This window comes from Megascapheus bottae, chromosome 6 (genome assembly GCF_031878675.1).
Source record: "Megascapheus bottae isolate mThoBot1 chromosome 6, mThoBot2.hap1, whole genome shotgun sequence".
Classification (NCBI taxonomy): domain Eukaryota; kingdom Metazoa; phylum Chordata; class Mammalia; order Rodentia; family Geomyidae; genus Megascapheus; species Megascapheus bottae.
This window is the reverse complement of record NC_143514.1, coordinates 69,948,076-69,961,317: the sequence shown is the minus strand read 5'-3', so window position 1 is coordinate 69,961,317 and position 13,242 is coordinate 69,948,076. Positions and strand designations below refer to the sequence as shown.

The window sequence follows — 13,242 nt, the reverse complement described above, 5'->3', positions numbered from 1 at the left end:
TGCTCTACCACTTGAGCCACAGTGTCACCTCTGTTTTCTACTGGTTAATTGGAGATAAGAAGCTCACAGGCTTTCCTGCCCAGACTGACTTTGATCCAGGATCCTCAGATCCTCCTGAATCACTAGGATTACAAGTGTGAGCTACCAGTGCCCCCCCCCTTTTTTTTTAACCAGTGCTGGGCCTTGAACTCAGGGCCCAGACACTGTCCCTGAGCTTCTTTTGCCCAAGGCTAGTACTCTACCACTTGCCACAGTGTCACCTTTGGCTTTTTCTGTCTTTGTGGTCCTGAGAAATCGAACCCAGGGTTTCAAGTGTGCTAGATAAGCACTTTACCACTAAGCTACATTCCCAGCCCCTGTTGTTTAAATTCTTTTTTTTTTTTTTTTTTTTTGGTCAGTTGTGTGACTTGAACTCTGGGCACTGTCTGTAAGCTCTTCAACTCAACACTAGCACTTTATTACTACAACTACATGGCTACTTTTGATTTTTCTGGTGATTAATTGGAGATAAGAGTCTCACATTCCAGGATTGGCTTTAGGCTGGCTTTGAACCACAATCCTTAGAGATCCTTAGATTTCAGCTGCCTGGTAGCCAGATTAGAGGCTAAAGCCACCCATGCCTACCTTAAATTCTTAACTGTATAAAAAGTAAACACAAGTCATTTCACAGACAATACACAAAAAGAATCAAGTGATATTAAATGATTTGTGTTGGGCTGGGAGTTGGGCCTAGTGGTAGAGTGCTTGCCTAGCATACACAAAGACCTGGATTCAACTCCTTGGTACCACATACATAGGAAAAGCCAGAAGTGATGCTAGCCAGGAGTGGTGGAGCTGTTGTTGTTTGCCATGCTTGGGACTTGAATGCATGGCCTGTGCACTGTCCTTGAGCTTTTTCAAGGATAGCACTCGACCACTTGAGCCACAGCACCACTTGCAGCTTTTTCTGTGTATGCGGTACGGAGGAATCAAACCCAGGGTTTTGTGTATTCTAGGCAAGCACTCTACCACTAGGCCATGCTTCTAGCCTAAGCTTTTCTTTTTCTTTTTTCTTATTTTTTGCTCAAGCAAGGCTAGCACTATCCTAGCCCCTATGTCTTTTTAAATCAGCTCATAGAGGCTACTTCTCATCAAGTATTTCATTTGGCTTTTTGTTGTTGTTTTCTTGTTGGTTTGTGGGATATTTGTTTTGGTGGGGTGATAGGGATTGAACATAGGATATGAGCTCTGTCCCTCAGCTTTTCTACTCAAGCCTGGCATTGTACCACTTGAGCCATAGGTCCACTTCTGGCTTTTTGGTGGTTAATTGGAGATAAGAGTCTCACAGACTTTCCTGCCCGGTCTAGCTTCAAACTGCAGTCCTCATATTTCAGTCTCTTTAATAGCTAGCATTTAAGTGTGAACCACCAGTGCCCATTTATATTGATCTTAATGTGTCTCCTTAATATGGATAGATAAAGGACAGTTTTGTTCAAAAATAAGCCAATGAGCTGAGTTAAAACATTGTAGTTTGGGGCTGGGAGTTTGGCCTAGTGGTAAGAGTGCTTGCCTGGCATGCACGAAGACCCGGGTTTGATTCCTCAGCACCCCACATACATAGAAAAAGCCAGAAGTGGTACTGTGGCTCAAGTGGTAGAAATGCTAGCCTTGAGAAAGCCCAAGGACAGTGCTCAGGCCCTGAGCTCAAGCCACAGGACTGGCAAAAAAAAAAAAAAAAAATGTAGTTTATGTGTAGTCTTTAAAATTGTGATTTTTCTCAAACTTATAACTATATGTATGCTTTGAAAATTTAACCTCACAGATTGAACAGGAAAAATTGGCATCTATGAAAAAGCAAGATGAAGACAAAGATAAGAGAGATAAAGAAGAAAAGGAGAGCAGCAGAGAAAAAAGGGAGAGGTCTCGAAGCCCAAGAAGGTATAATAATATTCTATGGGTGCTTTGAGGCTTAAGGAATTCTCTGGTAGAAACATTTAGTGGTGATTGAGAGAATTTCTTCCATTGTACTGTTTTCATGGTTGAGCTGTCTTGACTCGGGCTGAAGAAGTCTTGTACATCGTGGAACTTGGTAGCATATACTTGTAATCCTAGCTATCTGGGAAACTGAAGGACAGTTAACGTTCAAAGCCAGCTTGTATAACATAGTAAGACTATACCTCAAAAATAAAAAAATGAGTGTTTTTTGTTTTGCAACTAATCATTTGATTAAAGTGGTCATCTAAAATTTGGGTAAGTTATTCAGTTCTTAAATTTCTAAATGAAAGTCTAGCCTTATTCCATATTATTCTAGTTTAAATATAACATTTAATTTTTTTTTACTGTATTCTGACTCACTCTTTCTCTTTCCCTTTCTTTTTTTATTAGAAATTTGTATTCAGCAGCCACTCACATAACTTACCTTATTCCCTGTTCTGCTTTTCTTAGATGGTTGTACTGAACCCAAACTTCAGATCATTTATTTGTTTTCTTCCTTCCAATGAGACTAATGTTAGGTTCACATTTTTAAATCCACGACTCAGCTTCTACTGTACTCGTGGTTAAAGGTGAGAAATCCATTAGGTTTTTCATTTTTAGGGTTTTTCTTTGATAAATTGGCTGGAATTAGTAAAGGGAGGAGGAATTATTTTCTTTGCCCCTTTAATTTGTTATAGTCTTTGTATTTGATACTAAAACCTTACTTACAGATGCAGTACTTGAAGAGTTAAGCTTGAACCATATAGTGTCAGCGGTGTAACTGTTGATCTGAGTCTGTAACTGTTGATCTGAGTCTGCTGTTTTCCTTCACTGTGAATAAGAAAACAGTTCCAAGTTAGGCACACTGATTAAAAAGGAAACAGGAGGGCTCTTCCTCTTCCAAAACTATCTAATGCAATTCTAGCATTTCTCTTCTACATTATCATTTTCTGACATTCTTGGGCTCTGCCTGAACAACTGATGTGAACTGTCTGTCTCTAAACACAGTATTTCTTAGGGTTGATTTAAGAAATACCACTGTTCTAAGCATCATCTTTTTTCTCTTGAGAAGTTGGTCTTTGATGAAGATGGTCTGGGAATGATTAAGAACCTAAAGTTAGAATCCCAATTCATATTTTCCTCCCTTTAAATTGATAGATTTGAACAAGTTATTTGTTGGCCCTTTTGGTTTTCTTTTTACTCTTTCCCTGTCAAGAAGATGAGATAGGGGGCCGGGAGTTTAGCCTGGTGGTTAAAGTGCTTGCCTAGCATGCATGAAGACCCAGGTTCGATTCCTCGGTACCACATACATAGAAAAAAGCCGGAAGTGGTGCTGAGGCTCAAGTGGTAGAGCTCTAGCCTTGAGAAAGTCCAAGGACAGTGCTCAGGCCCTGAGCTCAAGCCCAGGACTGGACAAAAAAAAAAAAAAAAAAAACGAAAAAAAAAAAAAGATGAGGTAGGATATTTTATTTACATGTGGAAATTTCTCAGATACAACTGTGGACAGCTTAAAAGATTATAATATACACTTCTCCTTTTGGCCCTCTCCTTTGGTCTTTATTGAAACACCTGAAAAAATTGCTTTCATCCTAGACGAAAATCCAGATCTCCTTCCCCTAGAAGACGATCTTCCCCTGTCAGGAGAGAGAGAAAGCGCAGTCATTCTCGATCTCCCCGTCACAGAACCAAGAGCCGGAGTCCTTCCCCTGCTCCAGAAAAGAAGGAGAAAAGTCCAGAGCTTCCAGAACCTTCAGTGAAAATAAAAGAACCCTCGGTACAAGAGGCCACATCTACTAGGCAAGCACATAAAAATTAATTTCTAAATAATGAGAATTTTTAGACTTGACTGGTACTGACTAATGGAAGGCCCTAGGTTCAGTCCACAAATAAGTACCTAATTAATTAATAAGATATTGTTTCTTTTGTCTTGTTGAAAATTGTACTGGAGGCCAAGTGTTGAGGCTCACGCCTGTAATCCTACCTACTCTGGAGACTGAAATCAGAGGATTAACGTTTAAAGTCAGCCTGGGCACAAAAGAACCTGAGACTCTTTATCTCCAATTAACCTCTAGACAAGGGGAAGTGGGACTTGGCTCAAGGGTAGGGTGGTAGCCTTGAGCTGAAGAGTTCAGGGACAGCACCCAGGACATGACCCACAAAAAAAAAAGAAAAGAAAGGAAAAAAATATAGGGGAGTATAAGAAAAGTACCCCAAAAGTGATAATTGTCAAATTATTTCATAATAGCTTGATTTATCTCACACATACCTATAGTATATTGTGGAGTACTTTGCTTCTCTTTTTTTGTTGTTGTTGTTTTGTTTTATTGTTTCTTGGGTTGTTTCTGTGTTTCTCTTTGTGCTGGGGATCAAACTCAGGGCGTTGGCCTTATTCTGAGCAGGTACTATACACCACTGAACTGTATCCCAGCCAACTTTTCTTTTTTGCAAGTCCTGGGGTTGGGCTCTGGGCCTGTGCACTGTCCTTGGGCTTCCTCAAGGTTAGAGCTCTACCACTTGAGCCACAGCACCACTTCTGGCTTTTTTCTATGTATGTGGTACTGAGGAATCGAACCCGGGTCTTCGTGCATGCTAGGCAAGCATTCTGCCACTAGGCCAAACTCCTGGCCCCAACTTTTCATTTTTAAAGAAGTGTATGTATATGGTTAACTGTGGCTAGTAATTGATTAGGTTCCACTGATACATATCTTTTGAGACCAGAGATCATTTTTGTAGGTTTTGAAAACAAAAAATTTGAGAAGTACATTTTCATATCATTTTTTTAATAGGAGGAAAAAAATAAGTTTCTTTTTTTGGGGGGGGGACAGCGACATCCTGAAAGCTCCCAAGCCTGAACCTATACCAGAGCCTAAAGAGCCTTCTCCAGAAAAAAATTCCAAAAAAGAAAAGGAAAAGGAAAAGACCCGGCAAAGATCTCGGTCACGTTCCAAATCAAGATCCCGAACACGTTCTCGCTCACCATCTCATACTCGACCAAGACGGCGCCATAGATCCCGATCAAGGTATGTTGTGGCCCTAAGAGGCCGTAAGATCATTATAGGCTTGGGTTGTATTGCCTGTCTTCCATAATTGCATAAAAAGTTTCAAGTTTGTGGCAAATCCTTACTTAATACAAGTATTCTTCAGATTTACAGAGAACATGAAAACACTATGTATTATATAAAATCTCTACATAAACTGGGTGCTGGTGGCTCACATCCTGTAATCCTAGCTACTTAGGAGGCTGAAATCTTACTATATCACTTGTTGAAGCCAGTGGGGCAGGAAGGTCTGTGAGATCCTTATCTTCATTTAACAAAAAGCAAGAAGTGGAGCTGTGGCTCAAGTCCTTGGCACAAAAGCTCAGAGACAATGCCAAGCACTGAGTTGAAGTGCCAGGACAGGCACCCCCCCCCCCCCCCAATTCTTTTTTTTATTTTCCCCAGTCCTGGGCTTTGAACTCAGGGACTGAGCACTGTCCTTGGGCTTCCTTAAGGTTAGAGCTCTACCACTTAAGCCACAGCACCACTTCCGGCTTTTTTTTTTTTCTGTGTATATGGTACTGAAGAATCAAACCCAGGTCTTTGTGCCTGCACAAAGCACTTTATCACTAGGCCAAATTCTCGGCCCCTCCCCCCAATTTTTTTTCTATAGAGGTGGAAGATTGTGACTTCCTCCCGCTCCCCACCCCGGTCCACTGGTCCCACAGCTTGAACTCAGGGCCTGAGCATTGTCCTTGGGCTTTTTCCTCAAGGCTATCACTCTGTCACTTGAGCCACAGCACCACTTCTGGCTTTTCTATGTATATAGTACTGAGGACTCGAACCAAGGTCTTTGTGTGTGCTAGGCAAGCATTCTACCACTAGGCCAAACTCCTGGCCCAAGATTGTGACTCTTGACATTTCATTTTCCAAATATAGGGTTGAAAAAAACTCTCTGCTAATTCTTTGCTTCTCTTACTCAGGGCCCAATTTTGTTTGGTTTTGCAGATCATACTCACCTAGAAGGCGGCCCAGCCCAAGGAGACGGCCTTCCCCTAGAAGAAGAACCCCACCAAGACGAATGCCGCCTCCGCCAAGACACAGGAGAAGTAGATCTCCTGGGAGACGGTGAGACCTCTATTTGTTTAAAAGTAATTGGGGAGGGAGGTCGATTGGACTTGAACTCTTCAGCTCATGGCTAGCTGTACTCTACCACTTTGAGCCATAGTACCACTTCCAGTTTTCAGGTGGTTAATTAGAGATAGGGAGTCTCACAGACTTTGGTGCCCTGGCTAGCATTGAGCCACGGTCCTCATATTAGCTAGGATTATAGGTGTGAGCCACTGGTGCCAGATTTGTTTTAAGTTTGTTTAAAAGTGCTAGATGTTTAACAAAACTTTAGATTAATTTTATTTGGAGATAATTTGGGGATAATCTATCTAATCTTTAGTGTTTGGAAGAAAATATCTTCTGGTTAATTATAGGTAAGAGTTTCATGAACTTTTCTGCCTAAGTTGGCCTCAAACTGTGATCCTGAGATCTCAGCCTGTTGAATAGCTAGGATTATAGGCATGAGCCACCAGTTAATGGCACATTTGGCTTTCACTTACTTCTGAGAAGTTGCAGGCTACAAGATTGGTAAATTACTTTTCCAGTTTTAAAATAATCCATTTGTGGGGCTGGGAGTTTGGCCTAGTTGGTAAGAGTGCTTGCCTAGCATGCACAAAGACCCAGGTTCGATTCCTTGGTACCACATATTTAGAAAAAGCCAGAAGTGGTGCTGAGGCTCAAGTGGTAGAATTCTAGCCTTGAGAAAAATCCAAGGACAGTCCTCAGGCCCTGAGCTTAGTCCAGGACTGGCAAAAAAAAATAAAATAAAATAAATAATACATTAGTTGTTGCAATGCTTTTTTTTTATAGTGAAAGTAATAGTAAAATTTATAAAGAAAGGAATACACTTTCAATAGCCTGAAAGTGCATTGTCTCTAAGGAGAGATTTTTAATGTTTTTAATGTAGCCTTATTTTACAAGTGTTCAAGGTTTATTATATAAAGTTAACAGAAATGACATTGTTGGAAGTTCTCATGATCCTGATTCATAGATGTAACTGTTATTAGTATGCTGTGCATGCTTTGTTTGTGGGCCAATACTGGGGCTTGACCTTGGACTGGCGCTCTCACTTTACTTATGTAAAAATAAGCCTAAGCCACCCCTTACTTGGTCTATATGCTTTTTTTTTTTTTTTTTTTTGATTAAGGAAAAAACTAACCCTACCCATAGCAGTTCTTTTCAAATATTTCTAAAAATACTTAAGTTGAACATAAGGTAAAATATTATAATTTTGGATATATCACTATAGCAAAGATTATGGCTAATTCTCCCCCAAAATAAGAGGCTTGCTTCACTGATAGCAAGTTTTTTCCTGCCATCCTAACTAAGTATAAAGGAACTATGATGACCAAGCTTTATAGATTATACATTAATCAAAACTTCTTCCTTTCTTTCCTCCCAAGTTTCCTGCCATCTTTCTTGGCCCTTTCTTTTCTTGAGAAACCCAGGGCACTAACGTATGCTAAATACATGGGCTGGGAATGTGGCTTAGGGGTAGAGTGCTTGCCTAGCATATATGAAGTCCTGGGTTTGATTCCTCAATACCACAGAAACAGAAAAGGCCAGAAGTGGCACTGAGGCTCAAGTGTTAAGAGTGCTAGCCTTAGCTGAGTGGTGGCTCACGCCTATAATCCTGGCTACCCAGGAGGCTGAGATCTGAGGATCAGGGTTCAAAGCCAGCCTGGGCATAAAAGGATCTGAGACTCTTGTCTATAATCCTGGCTACTCAGGAGGCTGAGATCTGAGGATCAGGGTTCAGAGCCAGCCCGGGCATAAAAGGACCTGAGACTCTTGTCTCCAATTAACTTAAAGAAAATGGGAAATGGGGCTTGGCTCCAGGGTAGGGCAGTAGCCTTGAGCTAAAGGTTTCAGGTATAGTACCCAGGCCAATTGCAAGCCTTGGGGGCCAGGAGTTTGGTCTAGTGGTAGAGTGCTTGCCTAGCATGCATGAAGACCCAGGTTTCATTCTCAGTACCACATACATAGAAAAAGTTGGAAGTGGTTCTGTGACTCAAGTATAATAAAGTGCTGTCCTTGAGGAAGCCCAAGGACAGTGCTCAGGCCCTGAGTTTAAGCCCCAGGACTTGGAGGGGAAGGGAATTTGTTCATGTTTCATTTTATTTTTCCTCCAAGAAACCAGATCAACTTAAAAACAGAGAGGAGCTAGGTTTAGGTGATTCACACCTGTAGTCCTAACTACTTAGCACGCTGAAATCTGAAGATTGTAGTTCCAAGTCAACCCAGGCAGGACAGTTTGTGAGGTGCTTATCTCCTGCAAATTATTCAGAAAAAGCTGGAAGTGGCACTGTGGCTCAAGAGGTAGCCTTGAGCAAAAAGAACCCAGGGACAAAATTCAAACCTCAGAACTGGGGTGGGGGTGAGAGGCAGCCAAAAGAAAATATGAAATAATGTTTGTAAATTTTATTTTTATGGTCAGGATTAATTAAAAAATACTTCACTGTGGGGGGAAGATTGTCAAGGTTTATTCAGCAATTACTGTATTAAAAATTCTAGTATTAGCCAGGCGCTGGTGACTTATACTTGATATCCTGATTATTCAGGAGGCTGAGATCTAAGGATCACAATTTGAAGCCAACTCTGCGCAGGAAAGTCTGTGAGATGGTTGTTGCCAATTATCCACCAGAATGCTGGAAGTGGTGCTGTAGCTTAAATTGGAAAAATGCCAGGCTTTTGGTCCTGGGGCTTGAATTCTGGGACTGGACACACTGTCCCTGTGCTTTTTTTTTAGCTCAGGGCTAGTGAGTGCTCTATCACTTTGAGTCACAGAACCATTTCTGATTTTCTGGTAGTTAATTGGAGATTAGAGTCTTGTGGACATTTATGCATGGACTGGCTTTGAACCATGATCCTCAGTTCTCAACCTGAGTAGGTAGGAATACAGGCATGAGCTACCAGTGCCTGGCTAGAATGCTAACTGCTCTTAAATAAAAAGGCTCAGAAACAGCACCCAAGCCCTGAGTTTAAGCCCTATAATGGACCAAAAAAAAGATGAAGTGACACAACTAAAACAGAAGCATTTATCAGAATAAATCTCAATGCTGGATATGCTCCTGTCCTAGGTTATGATTTTTTTTCTCTCTCTGCCTCTTTTTAACTCCTTTATGGACATAGTGTCATAAACTGAAAAGTTGGGTAAAAGCAACTGAGAAGTGTACATGCTTTAAGATACCTCTTAGTGAGAATGTTTTGTTCTACAGAAGGAGGCGTTCATCAGCATCCTTGTCTGGGAGTAGTTCATCATCCTCATCATCTCGTTCACGGTCACCACCAAAGAAGCCTCCCAAGAGAACATCCAGCCCTCCTCGAAAAACTCGAAGGTTATCTCCTTCTGCAAGTCCTCCAAGGCGAAGGCACCGGCCGTCACCCCCTGCAACTCCGCCACCAAAAACACGTCACTCTCCAACACCCCAGCAGTCAAACCGCACAAGAAAAAGTCGTGTTTCTGTGTCTCCAGGGAGAACTTCAGGTAAAGGTAAAAGTCAAACACAAACATTTGTTTTCTCTCTGCAATGCATGTAATCTCTTGTTGCTCCCCTTGAAAGTACGAAGTAGCTTCACATAAAGCTTCTATTTTAATGGTACCCACTGGCATTGGCCAGCTAGAGAAATACTGTATTACTCTGAAACCAACTGATCACTGTTTTCTCTAAAGATCACTTATTTGATATGTTATTTAAGACTTCATATTCCATTTAATTATTTTCTTTTTGGCCACATTGTTCTCCTAAAAGAAGTACATAGTGTCCTGTTTAAAGCTGGTTTATTTTTTACTTTAGGCTCTAGAGCAGGTTCTTCAGAGTTTTGTCCTTTATTCTGCAGATTGATTTCTGAGACATTTATGGTCTGTAGTCTTACTGTGCAAGTAGAATGCTTGTATTTGAGTGAAAGTTGTGTTTTAGTCAATCCTCTGATCTCTGCCACAAATGTAGATAGGATTACAGGTGTAATACACCATACCCAGTTTATTACTTTTTTCAGAGTATAATAGAACACCTCTTTAATGTGTGTGTGTGTGTTTTGTTTTGTTTTTTTGTGGATTATGGGGCTTGAAGAAACATTTGTTATGACATGCTCTGTCCCTCAGCTTTTGTGCATAAAACTGGTACTCAACCACTTGAGCCCTAGCATCATTTCTAGCTTTTTTGTGTGTGTGTGTGTTGGGTGGCTGGGGGTGGGGGTCATGGAGCTTGAACTCCAGCCTACCCTGGGCCTGGGCATTGTCCCTGAGCTCTTCAGCTCAAGGCTACCACCCTACCCTTGAGCCAAGGCCTACTTCCCGTTTTCTAGAGGTTAATTGGAACTAAGAGTCTCAGGTCCTTTTGTGCCTGGGCTGGCTTTGAACCTTGAACCTCAGATCTCAGCCTCCTGAGTAGCTAGGATTACAGATGTGAGCCATCGCACCAGGCCCATTACTAGCTTTTAATAGTTGGAAATCAGAATCTTAGGCCTGGCTTTGAATAGAAATCCCCAGATCTCAGCCTCTTGAGTAGCTGGGCTTACAGGTAGACCACCAGTACCTGGCTTTATTTTTGAAAGTGTCTTACTGCTATTTTTCTTTGGCTGAGGTTAAACCAGCTGTCCTCCTTGTCCTCTTGCATAACTAATATTGCAAGTGCACACTTGTACATTGATATATTTGATAAATTTATAATTGTTAGAGTCTAATACCCTCCCTGCCAAAACCTCTTAGGCTGTTACAAAGATTTCATAATAAGTAAAGAACCGTTGGCTGTTTTGGTCATTTTTTTGTTGTGTTGTTTATTTTTATAGCTAGTCACTGACCAGTGTCTTTTTCTGTGAAAGTATCGCTATTTTCTTGTTTTTTAAGTGAGTTGGTTTAATTTCAAGATGATACAGAATGCAAGAGTAGAACAAAGAGCAGACTCTGGCAGAAATCTAGGCTGGATTTACTTTAAATTTACAGCTAAAGTAGGAATGAATGCCTGACACAATGGTTCACATACTAGAGACTGAGCCGCTATAGGACTTTTTTTTTTTTTTTTGCCAGTCCTGGGCTTGAGCTCAAGTCCTGAGCATTGTCCTTGGACTCTACCACTTAAGCCACAGCACCACTTCGGGCTTTTTTTTTTTTTTTTTTTCTATGTATGTGGTACCAAGGAACAAGGAATTGAACCCTGGTCTTCATGCATGCTAGGCAAGCACTCTACCACTAGGCCAAACTACTGGGCTTTTTTTTTTTTTAAGGCTTGTTCTTACTGTTCAGAATCCTAGACAAAACTTTATTCTACCTATAGGTGGCAGAGATGTTATAAAAAGAAATCTAGATGTTTAATAGAAACGAAATCAAGGTCTACCATCATCTCAGGGTCAAGGAACAGCTTACTTTTTGGCACATTTAATTCCTCCAGTGGCCAGGGGTCCCTTCCCAACAGCCTTTACTTTCAGTTCCTCGAGTTTCTTCTGCAAGTCAGAGGCACAGAAGTCTCTGCTCTGTTATACTATACAGATGCTCTACCACTGACTACATTTCTAGCCTTGGTCCTACTTAGTCATTTATCACCTTAATTGCTTTGGGGGGGCAGGGCGGGATGGAGGGATGTAGTACTGTGAGGCTTGAACTTAGGGCCTGAGTGCTATCCTTAGCACCTTACCACTTAAGCTACAGATCTGCTTCTGGGTTTTTTTTTGGTGGGGGGGATTGTTAATTAAAGATAAGAGTTTCACTGTCTTTCTATTTTTTTAGTGACAAAGCATAAAGGTACTGAAAAAAGAGAGTCTCCTTCACCAGCACCAAAGCCTAGAAAAGTAGAATTATCTGAATCAGGTAAGTTTTTAATTGAAAAAAATAAATATTATGTACTACTTCAAAATAGGGAATTTTCACTAGTTTTTTGGTGGGGTTTTTTTGGGGGGAGGGGTGGTTGTAGGACTTGAACTCTGGGCCTGTGTGGTTTCCCTGGGCTCTTCAGCTCAAGGCTACTGCCCTACCTCCTGAGCCACAGCGCCAGGACTGGCACACAGATAAAAAACCTTTTCCTGTTCAAATATGTCAAATTACCTGTATGCATAACTAAAGAAACACTTTCTAAATGCATCCATCTTTCAGAAGAAGATAAAGGTGGCAAGATGGCTGCTGCCGATTCTGTGCAGCAGAGGCGCCAATACAGACGACAGAACCAGCAGTCTTCATCTGGTATGAACACTGACTAAACATCTTCCCCCTGCATGTCTAAGTCAAAAGTACTCTACTGGGGCTGGGAATGTGGCTTGGTAGAGTTCTTGCCTATAGCATGCATGAGGCCTTGGGTTTGATTTCTTGGTAAATAGAAAAAGCCCAAAGTTGGGTTGTGGCTCCAGTGGTAGAGTGCTGGCCTTAAGCAAAAAAAAGCTCAGGGACAGTGCCCTGACCCTGAGTTCAAGCCCCCAGGGCTTAAATAAATAAACAAACAAATAAGTAAATAAATACTGTGCTTAGCCACTCATGATATACACCCTCTCTAATCCCAAGACTCAACTCAAGGGACTGAGTTAGGAATGTTTTGAATTTGATTCCAATCTTTGCTATGTAGTATAGTATGATCCTGTTCCAAGAGAATAGCAGAAATATCTTGAGAGATATCTATCAGTGTGTATTGATTATACTGAAGAGAAATATTTGTGCCTTTATGGAAATCAGTAAGCTAGGGTTATAAGTATCTAGAAAGTAAGTCTAACTCAAGGGGTTAAGGGCTGCACAGTGGCTCACGCCTGTAATCCTAGCTACTTAGGAGGCTGAGATCTAAGGATCAAGGTTCAAATCCAGCCTGGGCACAAAAGGTCCTGAGACTGAGACTTATCTCCAATTAATCACTAGAAAGCAGGAGTGTGGCTTGACTCAAGGGTATAGTGGTAGTCTTGAGCTGAAGAGCTCAGGCCCAGGCCCAGGGGTAGGGCGGTATCCTTGAGCTGAAGAGCTCAGGGACAGTGCCCAGAACGGGTTCAAGCCTCATGACCCACAAAAGAAAGTCTTAACTCAATGGTAGAGCATGGGCTTAGTATGTGCATGCATGTTTCAATTCCTAGTACCACTTGGGGAAGATAAACCATTTAGAAAATTGGAATAATATGATTCATTCATCCCTTCAAGTCTTCCCTACCAGAGGGGGTTTTTTTACTTCTGCTTTTCTCTGGTTAATTGGAAATTGAGGACGGTGTACTAGTGAGCCACCAGTATCTGGGA

At 41.4% G+C, this 13,242-nt stretch overlaps 1 protein-coding gene across 7 annotated transcripts in view; it reads left to right on the top strand.

Moving 5' to 3' along the window:
• Positions 1–13,242, top strand: part of Srrm1 (serine and arginine repetitive matrix 1) — a 31,069-nt gene that overhangs the window by 8,581 nt on the left and 9,246 nt on the right. For 3 of the 7 annotated variants that reach the window (XM_090335543.1, XM_090335540.1, XM_090335546.1), the window contains 7 exons: positions 1,802–1,917; positions 3,547–3,750; positions 4,779–4,973; positions 5,940–6,059; positions 9,260–9,534; positions 11,767–11,847; positions 12,130–12,216. In XM_090335543.1, the coding sequence (XP_090191669.1) occupies positions 1,802–1,917; positions 3,547–3,750; positions 4,779–4,973; positions 5,940–6,059; positions 9,260–9,534; positions 11,767–11,847; positions 12,130–12,216 (1,078 nt within the window). The remainder of the gene's footprint in view (positions 1–1,801; positions 1,918–3,546; positions 3,751–4,778; positions 4,974–5,939; positions 6,060–9,259; positions 9,535–11,766; positions 11,848–12,129; positions 12,217–13,242) is intronic. The other 4 variants (XM_090335545.1, XM_090335542.1, XM_090335541.1 and 1 more) reach the window with 4 other exon arrangements.